The following is a 14433-nucleotide window of genomic DNA, read 5'->3' on the forward strand; positions in this document are numbered from 1 at the left end:
AAAAACAAAACATCTGCTTCCGGAAGCTAAATAATGATAGCTAGCTACTGAACCAGAGCAGCTTGTCACTGTGGTGATAGTCAGCTGCGCTTCTATGGGAATAACATCTCGCGTAAACAACCCCAACTCAAAATAGCACATTTTAAGCATAACGGTAAGCTCAGTTGAATTACCGACTAAGTTTACTACAAGTTTGAGCTAACGTCTGTTCGAGTGACATACCTCACGTGCGTTGACGTTAACCAAAGTCGGCTAGCTTTGTTTTGAGTTCATGTGTAGTTTAGGAAATGAAAACACAGCACAGTCAGTTAGCTTTCTGCTCCACCGAGCTTTAACTAACGGAGGTGTTATTGTTCTGGCTAACATCCCAATGTTTGTTTGCTAGCTAGCCTTACTGGTCTAAGTGAATCTGGCTCTGGCTTGTGATGGATTGAGTTGATCATCAAAGCTAAGTTTGGTCAGTAGAAACTTAACTTATCCACACTGTCCGCAGGAGCCGTCCTTTTCTGTCCACCCTGGCGTTTCCTTGTTTCGATGGCATTTCATGAATATCTCCCAAAGCAAGAATGTCAATTCATGCACCAAGTCAAAGATGAGTTGGAAACATACCAACAGAAGAGCTACCGCAAGAGGTAAGGTTATGGCCATCAGGACAATGTGCAGTGGAATTGACTAGTTTAACATTTGTACCATCGAGTCATGTGACTTGTTACAGTCATTTGCCTGTCAGACAAAAATGTTTTATTCTGAAGAACCCACAAATCTATTGTACGTTTTCTCACCATCTTCCCAGAGACGTGCAATTTCACAAATATCTCGGAATTTAGTTAGTCTGAGCTTTGGACCTCATGGGGAAACAGCTGGCTCAGAAAGTGAGGATGAAAAGATTTTCTTATTTCAGAAGAAAGCACGTTTTCCTCTTAACTACAGAAAAAACTTCGTGCTATCAAGCATCATGTCTGTGCCTGGCTTGCTGTTCCTTCTTGGCACAATTTGCCACTGTGCCTTGTTTTTCATCAGGTAGATAAATATTGTATTCAGTACTCCTCACTATGTAAATTATTTGGCCGGCCAGGTCTAACTTCACACCAACATGTTTTTTAATAAATGTATCCTACAAAAGCTGCCTCACTACACCTCTCCACAGATTTGACTCTGTTCATCAGACCAGACCCAAGGACTGTCTGTAAACTGTCTAAACTGTCTGTATTGATGAAGTTCATTGCTGAGATTACCTTTGCTAAAGTCACCTAGAACAAATAAGTCGTCGGGGTTTGTCCGCTCCACACACAGTATCTGGTCTGTGAGCATGCACTGTGCCTCCTGCACGATGGCCCCTGGAGGAACGTAAACACGGACCAGAATGACTGAAACACACTCACAGGGGAAGCAGAAAGGTTTACAGTTCATGACAAATGATTCCAGGTCAGGAGAGCAGTGCCGCAGGCTCGCTGTCACAGCATTACACCATGCACTGTTTAAAAGCAGATTCCTCCACCTTTTGTTGTGCTGCAAAGTTTTGTGTCATGATCTCCTCTGAAGAGTTGGAAGCCTGTCAGCTGCAGCATTAAGTCTGATATCTATCCACATAGCCGCATCCCCATGAAGCAGAACACTGAAGATGAAGAAAAGTATGACAAAATATGGCCTTACTGTCTGTCTGCTGTCTGTGTCTCTGTCCAGTGTGCTCCTGTTCCCCCCTCTACCCAGCAGACTGCGATACCTGATCCACAATCATGTAGAGGACCTGCCAGAGCTCACCACCTTCTCAGTAGGGGAGAGCTGGTGCCGTAGGGTGGTGGTCTGCCACTCTGAGCTCAGGTACTGAATGTAGACTTCAAGGTTAACACAAATATGGGAAACATTACCGTTGAAAAGTTTGACTGCTTTTTAAAAGACTTGTGTAGTCTGTGCACTTTGTCAGTGATATTTTTTGTCTCACATTGCTCTTGTTTGTTTTCCTAAATCCCTGATTCTTGTGTTTAGTTATAGTAGCAACTTTTTACATTTGTGTTTTTCTGTAGGGCTGATGTAGAGGAAGACATTGACCTGGAGAGCAACAATGACTCGTGTGAAGAGCCCCTAAGATGTAGACGTAGGGAGGAGACGGAAGACAATGTCAAGCCTAAATCTTCGATCGTGTCACGAAGCCGAGGACCAAAGAGGCCGGACAAACCCCTTTACATGCCACGAGCTGCTCGGGAGAGACTATCCTTACAAAACTCAGAAGGACTCTTAGGAGACCAAGAGCCGCCCAGTCCAGCATCAAGTAGCTATAGCTGCATCAGCAGTTCGTCTGACTCTTGTTTCTGTCCTGAAACTACAGAAAACACAGAGTCCTCACCCACATCCACACAGGAATGTCTCCCCAGTGTCACGGACTGTGTCGCCAACCAGGTTGCTGACAGCCCAGTGCTTTGTCCTCAGGGGCAGACGCTGCATGAAGCTGAGCCCCTAGTTTGGGACCAGAATTTGTCCTGCTTTGCTGACATGACTCTGGAGGAGGACGAGAAGGACAAGGAAGACCTTCCCAGTGTGCCCTGCCAAGATGTAACTGAAGAGGTAAGCCTGCTTGGCTTTGAGTGTGTAATAATTTTTTCTCATATACATATATTCATGTAATTACTATCGCTTATCATCAGGATATTTTCCACTAGCAGTTTCCACTGTACTTACTGCTTTTTGGCTTAACGCTCAGAGCACATTAACCTCTGTCATGTCGAGGCCACATTAGCACCATAAATCGTAACCAGTTGTTTTGTGTCTGCCCTATCAGATCAAGGCACACCTGAAAGACGCAGTGGCAGTTTCCATTAAGCACGTTCTCAGTGACTACTCCGTATATGTGAATGTGTGCATCAGTATCAACCCAGATGAGTTTCGCCACGTGATCGAGATCTATGACTTCCCAGCTCTATTCAAAACAGACGACCTCCTGGATGCTTTCACAGAATACAGGTTAGATCCTAAACCTCTCTACACGTCTGATTTTCTGTTAGTCCTCTCAGATTAAGTTTATTAATTCTTTAATTGTTTGTAATGTGTGATTTGGATATTTTCTGTATTTGTTCTACAACAAGTTCAAATCTGACACAAAACATCCTTAATGTGCGGTCTCAGTAATTAAGATGACCTCAAACAACAGATTGGGGGACCAAGTTCATACGGTGCTTTCTTGTCTGTCTCAGTGATGGTGGAATGAAGATCAAGTGGGTAGACAACACACACGCCCTGGGAGTTTTCTCCAGTGAGTCGGCAGGTAAGAGTCATCGCTGCAGTCCCGTTCTAATCCAGTGCCTTGGTCAGAGGCACTGACAGGAGAATTAACAGAGTATACATGTCTTTAATGGTGGGGGAAGCTGGAGGAGACCCATGCAAACATGAGGAGAACATGCAAACCCCTCACAGCAAGGCCTGAAGTACTAACGTATAGCAATGTCATATGCAGCAATCCACGCCCTCTCCATCTGCCATCCACTGCTGAAGGCGAGAGCACTGGCTGAAGGGAGCAAAAAAGCCAAAGCCAAGGCCATCAGATGGGCAGGTGGGTGATTCACTCAGCCTATGTGAGTTCAGGAGCTGCTTTAAAGAATATGCTTGTTTAAGTCCTTCTGTGGTATCAGGCATTTAGTCTGGGAGTTCATCTTTTGTTTTAATGCTGGATGACATGGATCAGACTGTTGTTTCTGTGTCGTGGTCCAGAGTTTATCCAGCCAGTGAAGGAACGTCCTCGCACAGACTGTGCGGTTGCCCAGCGGATGGTGACCAGAGCTCTGGGGCTGCGGGGACGAGGCAGAGCGCAGCGATATTGAAGAGAATTGCGAACACTGTTGGCCAATGCAGGTGAACAGATGAACATTTTTTGTGACCTAACTTCACTGTGGAACATACAGCACTTTTATACGTTACCGCTATGTGTCTCTTCACTTTCACCCTGGGTTCATTTGAAGGGATTTCTGTACACTGAAACATTATACAAAAAGATGAGTCATATAAAATGGGATCTGCTTTGACCATTTTTTATTTCAAAAATGTCATTTCCACATTCACCCATGCGTACAAATTAAAAACAGTCAGGCAGCAAGCAACAAGTACCCTTTTAAAATGAAGGATCCTTCAATTTGTTACATTAAAAAAAACTAATTTACAAAACAACGAGGAGGCATTTTCACATACATTTGTGGATTTTTACAGTACATCCACAATGTTATCGTAGTCCCTGACGGCAATCATGTCACAAAACTCAGACACTGAGAAAGAAGCTGAGTGGATGCACAGATCATGAAGATGAAAATGTGTGTCTACTGTGGCAAGCAAGAAAAAAAATCAATAAATAAGACATTTTCAAAAGTGAGCTCAAGTATGTGGAACATAAAATCCTGGAAGAAGAAAAGCACTTCCCCACTCAGCTTCATTCTAACTATTTATGACTGAAAACAAGCAACTGTTGCCATGTATGCATTCAGCACTGAAGGGGCCCTGACAGGCAATGTAACAATAAATCCAACTTGTACTATCCTATTTTACAGTTTTGGTTACAAGTCGTCATCGTTTGTAGAGCGTTAAAAACAGGCGTTACTGGTCCTCTCAGCTGTGTTGTTGCCATAGATTGTGGCAAGTTGCTCTACAGTAATTATAATAATATACTGTATTTGTTTACAGGTTCTAGTTTAAAGCCTTTAACTGTCCAATACTGTGGAAGCAAATGTGATTCAAACACCCCCCATTCAATTCAACAATTCAGGGAGAAAAACATACAGTGCAAGATTCAGTTGTAGCACCAGATTTAGCAGTAGACCATTTTCATCCATTCCAAGCAAACTCGACACAAGGGTCACGGTCTGATCGAATGCTTTTTGGTTTGAGGCTTTTTTTTTTCAAAACTCTTGAAACTTTGGCTTAGAAGACAACTGTTAACACAGTTCATTTAATAAGTTATTTGGCTGCAACCCTCCCTGACATCTCTCCCAATAAGCACCAGGTCAAAAACCTTCATTTCACTGACGAAGGCACTGAGACTCGTAGAGATAAGAACACTTTTGTAAGGCTGAATGTGGTTAATATACTTCGTAAGCAAGCAGGTCATTTTCCCATTGAAATATTGTCCTTTGTAGCAGTCGAGCCCTGATCCCAACAACAATCCAGCACTGCTCCAAGGAAGCACAGTAGTGCAGCTCCCTCTAGTGGTTGTCGAATATTAATATACACTTCTCTCGTGTCCGTCCGGCTGCGTGGTCCGTCTTTGGTCTACCTGTGGGAAAGCTGGTTGGTCAGCAATCCAGGGAACACTTCCTCTGTTTCTGAACTCAGTGAGCCACCTGTGAAGTCAGACAGGGAAAGAGTTTGCAGAGAGTTTATTGTTGGGACATGATACCTTTTACAACATCATCTAACCGTCTTTCTTTCTGTTTTCTACAGCAGAGGTCTGCATCCGGTCACTGGCTCTCTGTAGAGGCTCCGCGGTGGCTACAAACAGCTGGCTGATCATTGTGAGGATGACTGCCGTCCAGCAGTGTTTGCCTGCTTCACTGATCAGTACAGCAGGTTTGCACGGTGACGGACGAGAACTGACCACCACACATCAACAACATCCACCCTGCTGATGTGTCCTTGAGCAAGATACTGAATCACCACCCGCCTCAAAGCTGCTGTTCTGTTATTGAACCTGACGCCTATGGGTGTTATTGTTGTATGAATGAGTCCGATGCAGACAAACAGAAAAGGCAGCTGGAGGAAAGTGGAGAAGCTCTTCTCTTGTTTAGATTTGATTGCATGTTGCCTTGAAACTTAAATACGTTTCAAGGGTGTTCAATTTCCAACCGGGGAAGTTACATTTCCTCCTTAACCATGTGACGCAGGATCGGTTGCATAAATCTAAGAAGGTAGTAATTCTTCATGTCTAATCCCTCCACAGTTTATTTCTCAGGATTTGGTTAATTAAGTCTATGACATTGTGCATTATAGTCACAGCCGGGTTTTTATATGAAGTGCACAACTTTAACTGACGAAGGTAATGTAGAGGTGTGTAACACTAAATATTACTGTCAAAGGTTTTAATTCAGACAAGCAGTTGTAGAAATATAACATTAATGTCAAGATAAGCAATTTGAAAGATGTTCAATTGTTTTTAATATTTATTCTTTTCCTCTAAATAACATAAACTACCGTGGCTTCCTGTCTAGCTGTTACTGGACTGTTATCTTTATGCCATTCTGTCATTGTCATGACTCCAATCTTACCCCTGTGAAGGGGTTGTGTCCAAAATGCCACTAAGATCATTGTTCAGATTTGTATTTAGTAAAATGTTGAGCAGTTTATTTTTTGTTTTTTGTTTTTCCACTGAAATGATCTTTTGTGCCTTTGTGCCTGAGTGAAAGGACTCGCTCTGTGGCGTCTCTATACATTACATATGCTGGTTAACTGTAGTACTGAACTGCATCCATCAGTAAGTTCAGGGGAAAGACGACTGGATTGTAGCATTAAATGCTGCTCTGTCCCATGAAAACGTGAAAACTGAACATGGTTTTTAACTTGATGAGAGAAATGAGATACAATGTTTAGCCGAGAAATGGTAATGATTTCTCTGATTGCAAGTGAACAGAACTGTGCCAGAGGGCAGAAACAAAAAGCCATCATACTACATTTTTAAGCACATTCTTTGCTGTTAAATATGTTCCAAACCCTTTGACTAAATGGTATTTTAAGGTGAATTTTGCTTTCATGATAAATACAAATTGGCTAAAATGCAGCCTCATTTTTCCACTGAACCTGATACTTAAAGTTGGTATCGTTTTAACCCAATACAGAGCAGATTATGATCCTTATAAGGTAAGAGACTCACCTATACGACAGTTGTACGTCCACATCCGTTGTCCATCGTACCGGGAGCGGCACCTCATAATGTTGTTGGTGTAATCTGATTCTGCAACCTCATAGTTTGGGTTTATTACAACCTGGGAGAGCAAAAAACAAGCTTGTAAGATGCCCGAAAGCAACGTCCTCTTTCATTAATACATGTCATTTTTGAAATGTTCCTAAGGACAGAATACAGGTTCAGTGATAAGCAGCAGGGTGACTGAACAGAGTGACTGTCTCAGAAAGAAAATGTTAAAAGTTTATTCACTGCAACTGATTCAGAAAGATGATTTTCTAGTGGAGATGTTAGTTTGACTCAGTTTGACCAGTTCATTCTGTTCAGCAGACGGTTCTGTGTCCTTCAGTAACCCCTGCTCACGTGTTTAAGTCTGAATAAGAGTAAACTTAGGCTCAATGCCTAACACAAACAGATGCAGGCACGTGGAAAGTCTTGCTATCTGTTTGGTCTGTAAGTCTGTGCTGGCTGGAGATGAGGCAATCTTTCCAGCAGCAGATGAGTTATATCTACTATGGCTGGACCAGCAGACCAAACACTTTACCTGAAAGATGTAGTCGCCAGGCTTCAAGTCTGTGATGTCGATCCACTGGCAGTCAATGTCGTGTCTGTAGGTGTCTGAGCAGCCGACTGTGATGCCCTGAGCCCCGAAGTTTGCGCATTCATACCTCTTCTGGATACCTGTCAGCATTCAGAGCACTTTGAGTTTTGGTTTTGAGCCGTTCAGACGCGGCTTCATCTGGATATTTTCATCAAATGTAACATTCAGCAACATAGATTTCAACGTGTCTATACTGTCCTCTGGGTTAAAGCAGGACTCAGTTATGTAATTCTACACAAAGCCGCAGTATGTTCTAAAACTGAAAAGGGAAGGAAGGAAGCTGTATTTACCCTCATCACAGTGAGTGTCCTCCAGACAGAAGCTGGCTTTATGTCCCTCTGCCACTTTAGTACCGTTAAGACTCAGCAAATCATAGTGGGTGAAAACCTCCATACTGTGGTAATGTCTGGATTGGGAAAGGAAAAACACAATGTTCAAACATCCTATATATATACCTATATTTAGCAACTCCAAAATAACATGCTTGTATCCGTGGCCCACATCAAAGAGCATTTACAGCAGAAGTACAGGGCAAAAGCCTCACCGCCAGTGGGATATAGGAATTTTCAGGACACTGAGATGGTGATTATTTTAATGTAAAAAAAAAAAAAAAGAAGAAGAAGCTTCATCCCATATAATTTGATTCAGTTTCCCACAAAGCATTCAATCTGTTGCATTTTTCAGTCACGACTACAAAAGCAGCAGCCAGCTACAAACTGTAGGTCTCACCTGTGACACTCGTGCCAAACCCAGGAGTGGTGAGCTGCCCGCGGCCTGAAGTCTGACTGGCCGTTGTTGTGGATCTGGGAGGAGAAGCGGAGAAGGCGGCGGTAGGAGCTGGGGTCTGCTTTGTCAGCACTGCTGGACAAACAGTGCTCCTCCTGGGCACACTGCAGCACATACATGGGTCTGTCCTCCAGGTAGGTGGTCTGCTCCACAGCCTGGGCATTGAGGACCAGGTCTGGGGCCGCTGGGGGGGGAGAGAGCAGAAAGGAAGGGACGAGGTGGTTAAGAACAGCGTGTATCAACAGAAAGTTAAAAGTCCCAGATCAGCACAGTTGTCTTAAAGTGTCCCAGTAAGGCCTGACAGTGTGACACAGTACGCACCATACCAGGTCCCTGAAACTGAAGCAGCTACATGGACGACTGTGAACATACACAATATTTGTATATTACAGTTTCTTACTCTGAGTACAAGAGACCCCCGCAGCGAAGCGTCCACCTCCTTTGGGACAGTGAATGTGTTTCCCGTGATGTAGGCACTGATCCAGGGTCAGCTCAGTTCCTGAACACCTCACTCCGCTCATCACAACCGCATCAGCTGAGGCGTCTCCCTGCCAGTAGTGTGTTTCCTGATAAAAGAAGCACAGATATCACTCAGCTGAAGCCCGTCAAGCTGCCTCTCAGGTTGGACAGACCTGTAATACATGAAAGTGCTGCTGGAATAAATGAAAATTTACAGGAAATACATAAATAAATAGAAAAGAACAACAACTATTTCCCTGTTTCCAGTCTCTGCGCTAAGCTATGCTAACTGGCTGTTGGCTGTAGCCTCATATTTATCGTTTGGACATGACAGACAGTCTTCTGATCTGACTCACTGTCAGAAAGTGTTCTCAACTGTACTTTCCTTTAAATCTGACTTAATCTCAAGTGCACGGCTTTGTCGCACAGGCTCACCCATTTATGCTTGAGTTAGCTGGAATCAAACGGATGGAGATCATGTTGCTAAAGCTGTTTTGGAAATTTGTGTGGGAACGTTTGAAGCAGACACATTATCGTAATTTTCCTCCTGTATTTAATTTGCAGACATGTCATCCCAGTTTCTCCGCAGGGCAAATCTAATCATTACACATCACACACACAGTGAGGGGTGCTCTGTTGTCCTCACAGTCACTGACTCAGCCTTATTACGGCATTTTGGAAACCACAAGGATGTGACCTGCAAAAAAAACCCTCAAACTTTCCGTCATCTTCCAAGCGAGTGGAGGATTCATGAGAAAGAAATTGAGCTGAGGGATATGGATGTGGGAGTGCTTGCTGGTGGGGTGAGGTAGACAGACATTCAGCAGTATAGTTTAAGCTCTGTGTCATTTGTTCCATCGGGTGGTGGGGTTCGCCTGCAGAAGCATTTAAAAGTCAGACAGTAAAGAGTCTCTAGAGGGACTGAGGCTCTGCTCTGCTGCGATAACAAAGAGCATTACTAAACCTGCTGTTAGCATGACAACTCTTACTGTATGTAATGGTAGCTTCCAGCTTATCATTATGATACCTCGACCTGATTATTTGGCTTGGCGCAGAATCAAGTGAAATATCTACTTGTAATCACAAGGAGACACTTTATTTCACACTGGCTCAGAACAGCACGGCGTTAGGCTGTATTTGACTGAAGGGCGAGTGCTCGAGCCGTGACCACAAACAGATGAGGACATGTTTACGTGTCATTAGAAGTGCAGTGCACATAATTGTCCCAAACACACTGCAGTGAGATAAACAGCCTCCAACAGTTCCCCTCATAAACCCCCCCGCTGTTATCAACGTGCGTCCCCATGATTCACACATACTTTCCAGACTCATATCATCTTAAACCACAAACACACAATCCCACGGCCTTAAAATAGAAATATATAAAGAACACGAGGGGGGTCTTTAACTTGCGCAGCCTCTCACCTCATGACTTGGAGGGAGCACTGGGGTCCCCTTTAAAAAGCAAAGGTAAACGTAAGCAGGCCTGTGACGCTGCCAAGGCGTGCCACGGGCTCTACTGTCGGAAAGCTCCACTAAACTTCAAACAGCAAACGAAGGCTTTCCCCATCACTCCCGCTGAGCACTTTAAAGCTCATCTGTGTCACAGGTTTACCATCGCTGACCACTCTCTGCACCGACTGTGTGTTTTTGATGTTTCTAAGACACTGACATCCTTCCTTTGCCCCCTGGGATCAGTAAAGCTCAGGCTTGTTAGAGTGAGAGTTAATGGCCTCCACTGACACGCACACACACGCACACACACAGACATTAAAATGGACAGTGCTGCCAGAGTGATTTCATTCCTGTTACACATGGCTGTAATGTTCATGTCCTTCCAGCACTCTCAATTAGAAATTAAACCAAGAGGACTGAATATGATTAATGCTGCATTTCATCAGTTTAAAAAATAACTATGCAAGTTTATTGCGGTGAAAGTTTAACCGTCAAACTTGTCTCACTCTGTCTGAGTTACCAACCCAAGTATATTAAATCAACTGGAATGAATTAGAAAAAGTCCAGTCTGGGGGGATCACTGACTAAACCCCAAACCATCTCCTTTATGCTGAAGGCCTGAGCAGTAAAGATAAGCTCGTCTTAAAAATGATGTGTTGGAAGTGGATGTGGACCTCACCTGGAAGGCGTGGCTGGCAAAGCCCAGGCCGAGCTGTCTGCACACCACCATGGCCTCCATGGTCCCCCAGCTGTCGCTGCACACTGTGCCCCACACCAGGGAGCCGTTCCTCTCTGCCAGCACCTCCACGCGGCCCTCGTAGGGATTACGGCCGCCACCTAACCGAAGCTGAGGACAGAGATAGACAGGTGTGTCCTCTGGTTCTATACAAATCTTCAGTTCTTTGGTGCACTGTAGAAAAAGGTACTCACTCTATTGTTGAAGCCCATGGCGGGAACATTACACTTGACGGCTGCATCTTCCTCGTGGCTGCAGCCCAGAGCGTCACGGTTGAAGGAGCACTCGGTCAGTGACTTTTCAAACCCAGAGCACTCCACCTCGTTCATGTGGACCGGCCCGATCCCTACAGGGAAACACATCATGCACAAGAATAATGTGAAATTCATTTATTGTACGTACCACGTGCGATATTTGATTTCAAATTCTGCAAATTTGCCTTGATTTACTGATCACTCCATATTTGTTCATCAGTAAAAAGTTCATTCTGTTGAACTTGTGATTGAACTCACTGTGAGTAAAGATTGGACAAACAGGTGGAGCATTAAGACCATGTGAATTAGAGAAAATAATCCTGGAAGGGTTGTCTTCTATTTCCATTACTGGAAAGAAGAAAGCTGATCTTTGGGTTTCACAATGTTTTTGGTGCACCGCCCACTATTGCTGAGTATTCCTGAGCACAACAGCAGCAGCCTCGCTTGCTTGTGTGTTTTGTCAGAACAACAAGTCCATCTTAAGACAGATGTAAGATTTCCTGTTCCCTGGAATTACAGTGGAAAGGAAACAAGCAGTCAGCTATGTCAAATGAAAATGAGGCACTGGAGGCCTGTAAGAAAAAAAAAAAAAAAAACTAACTCTCTCTCTGCATCTTTTTTCAAGTGAAAGAAAAAAAAAAAAATCATTTCAGTGTAGCAGAGTTTCCACAATAACATGTGTGAGTACTCGCTCCATGCTGGTTTTGCTCCCATGTGACTGAGCAGGAATGTCTCCAGTGATGTGAGCTCTGAAACTACAGCCAGAGACCGAGACGGATGGGCAGCCAGACAAGGAAAACAAAGTCACAACAGCAAGAAGGCAGTGCTGCTAATCACACCATCAATATACCAGGCTGACAGATGATTGTATGTATTAAATAATAAAACAACTTATCAAATGCTTGACACAAACAAAGTGCAATGGGTCAAACACAACGCTCACCATCGGTTTACCAGCTGAAAATGAAAGACAGACAGAGAAAGTACATTCACAGAAACATATACTATCCCTCCTCTCCCACACAAGTCTGGGAATCACTACTTCAATTTCATTGGCCTTCTTGTTTTGTCCACTTCAGTGACTTCTGAAAACAAACACAATCAGCTATTTCACATCCCCGGTCTGTGTGTGGCACCACGTTTGGATCCAGTGGTCAACTCATAAAGAAATCCCTGGAATAACCTTTGCGCACTCTCCGACAAAGAATTCCTCCTCTGAAAGCCATAAAGGCTGTTTTCTTTCCTGGAACATTGTGTGCGCTCCCGTGTTTTGCTGGGAGAATAAGGCAGAGGAGGGAACAACTGGTCCAGTGCACATGTGATTCTTATAATGCTGCGGTGTATTGCATTTCACATAATCAGGTTCTCGGTCAAGGTATAAACATTAATGTGTGACTCCATACATTCCCCAGAGCCTTTATATGCTGACTGAAGGTCTAGACTGATTGAAGTTAGACAAAAACAGGTGGTGATACGGAGGCCAAAGATAAGGTGGAGGTGGGGGTCTCAGTTTCAGTCCACACCTTTTGTTTTCACAGCTGGGAACTACTTGTGCTTGGCTGTGGTTGAGTGAGTGCAATGTGAGATGTCATCATAGGTAAAAACCTGAGAACAGATGAGTTCAACGCCTTCTCAAGATGATCCCTGAGCATGTGGGCGAAACCTTAAAGTCTTCATTATCATTTGCCATCCCTAGTCGGGAGCTCTTCTGAAGAGTGACCATCACTGGATTTTTGAGGCTCTGTTCAAAACATATGGGCTGATTTTTTAATCCTTTTCTTTTTAAATAAACCCATAACATAAACATTTCTGAGAAGGATCCTTTAAATTTGAAATGAAAGAACTGTGACCAAGGTTTATCCTGAACTATGGAGTGGAGAAACTTAAAGAGTAACGTTAAACCAAATCCACTTTTGTGGGGTTCTTTAAAATGTGAACAATTCAATACATTTATCTGAATTTGCGAAGGGGGAGTTTTCAATGTTCTGATGTTTTTAAAACCCAGTTTAAAGAGGCGGGCCTAGGAGCACGATTTATGGCATCACAAACAGTTTACAAGCCAATCCAACTCACACAAGTGTGATGTGGAAAACCTGAACGTACACTGAGAGCTACTTTGAGTTTTTTAATCTTTATCAATGTGTATCACTGTACACAGTAGCACCACGTTACAGAGGGACTGATCTGTGAGTCGTACCTTGTCCCAGCCGGGCGCCTGTCAAAGCCTCTTTGGCGCTCCCGAAGCCGAGCTCTCGACACACCACGGTGGCCGCTCGAATGTTCCAGTTGTCGTCGCACACTGTTCCCCACTCCCCATTCTTCAACACCTCCACTCGCCCCTCGCCGATCATTGCTCCGCCTCTCAGACGCACCAAGGGTTGCTATGGAAACAGTCCATCAAAAACTAAAATCAGTGAAAAAGTTACAACACTCTTGCAAATTATTAATTATAAATAAAATCTACAAAAATCATTTGTAGTAAAACATGTTCAGTATTCTTAACCAGTCACATCCTCAATTTAACGGCATTAGAGATGCAAATACAACAAGCTGAAAGAAAAAACACTATTGACTTGCAACTTTCATTGCTTTATTTGGTATATACTGAATTACGATTGTACCTTGTTGGCTTGAGAGAAAAATAGGTGTCACCTTGGTAATAAAAAAAAACAATAACCAACAAGCAGGAATACAGATCATTTAATCATATACATGACAGATGTTTAGTGACCATCCATTCAATTGTTTCCAGATGCTTGGCTCTAGAGCCACTTGATTAATAAGCAGGAAATGTTGTAATCCAGCACTGGACTGAGGAATATATCAGGAATTGATTATAGGATAGTGTATCATGTGATTACTAAACCCTGTACTTACATTACAAATATTTGTGGTCCTTATAATGTAATAATAACGTACCAACAGCAAACAGATTTTGACCTGGGCATTCAGATTTGCACATAATATAATCACATGCAGGTTTTTCTGTTTGAAGAATGAATGAATTGAGGAGTCTAATTTCAGAAGTTATCTTCAAGAAGTTATTCGGGAAATGTAAGAAACATCTGCAATGTATGAAACTAATATCAGCCACATGGTAACAAAGACCACTTGCTGAAGTGTCAAGAGGTCTGTCGATGCTTTTCACTTTATAGTTGTTCTCCCACAAGAGAAGACTCCAGATGGGATTACTCTGAACAGAATGCACAACTGTTTAGACAAAATCACCTAAACCCAATGCAGATACTGACCTGAACTGCTCCCCTTTGCC

General features: G+C 43.4%; 2 protein-coding genes across 3 annotated transcripts in view; one reads left to right on the forward strand and one right to left on the reverse strand.

Moving 5' to 3' along the window:
* r3hcc1 (R3H domain and coiled-coil containing 1) lies at positions 1-6747 on the forward strand. 2 transcript variants are annotated; one of them, XM_076754133.1, is made up of 9 exons: positions 1-154; positions 494-632; positions 1684-1821; positions 2025-2562; positions 2777-2958; positions 3189-3259; positions 3449-3544; positions 3703-3843; positions 5419-6747. In XM_076754133.1, the coding sequence occupies exons 2-8, from the start codon at positions 535-537 to the stop codon at positions 3810-3812; spliced, it is 1233 nt and encodes a 410-aa protein (XP_076610248.1). In that variant the 5' UTR covers positions 1-154; positions 494-534; the 3' UTR covers positions 3813-3843; positions 5419-6747. The 2 variants fall into 2 exon arrangements, with proteins under 2 accessions (XP_076610248.1, XP_076610240.1); XM_076754125.1 differs by having other exon boundaries at positions 26-154; positions 5422-5526.
* Positions 4000-14433, reverse strand: part of loxl2a (lysyl oxidase-like 2a) — a 27723-nt gene continuing 17289 nt past the window's right edge. Inside the window, exons 6-14 of the mRNA XM_076754114.1 lie at positions 13360-13543; positions 11103-11254; positions 10852-11019; positions 8659-8824; positions 8202-8442; positions 7763-7878; positions 7416-7552; positions 6842-6953; positions 4000-5318 (exon numbers count right to left, since the gene is read on the reverse strand). Of these exons, the coding sequence (XP_076610229.1) occupies positions 5248-5318; positions 6842-6953; positions 7416-7552; positions 7763-7878; positions 8202-8442; positions 8659-8824; positions 10852-11019; positions 11103-11254; positions 13360-13543 (1347 nt within the window). The 3' untranslated portion in view covers positions 4000-5247. The remainder of the gene's footprint in view (positions 5319-6841; positions 6954-7415; positions 7553-7762; positions 7879-8201; positions 8443-8658; positions 8825-10851; positions 11020-11102; positions 11255-13359; positions 13544-14433) is intronic.

The sequence above is a fragment of the Chaetodon auriga genome, chromosome 2 (genome assembly GCF_051107435.1).
Source record: "Chaetodon auriga isolate fChaAug3 chromosome 2, fChaAug3.hap1, whole genome shotgun sequence".
NCBI lineage: Eukaryota > Metazoa > Chordata > Actinopteri > Chaetodontiformes > Chaetodontidae > Chaetodon > Chaetodon auriga.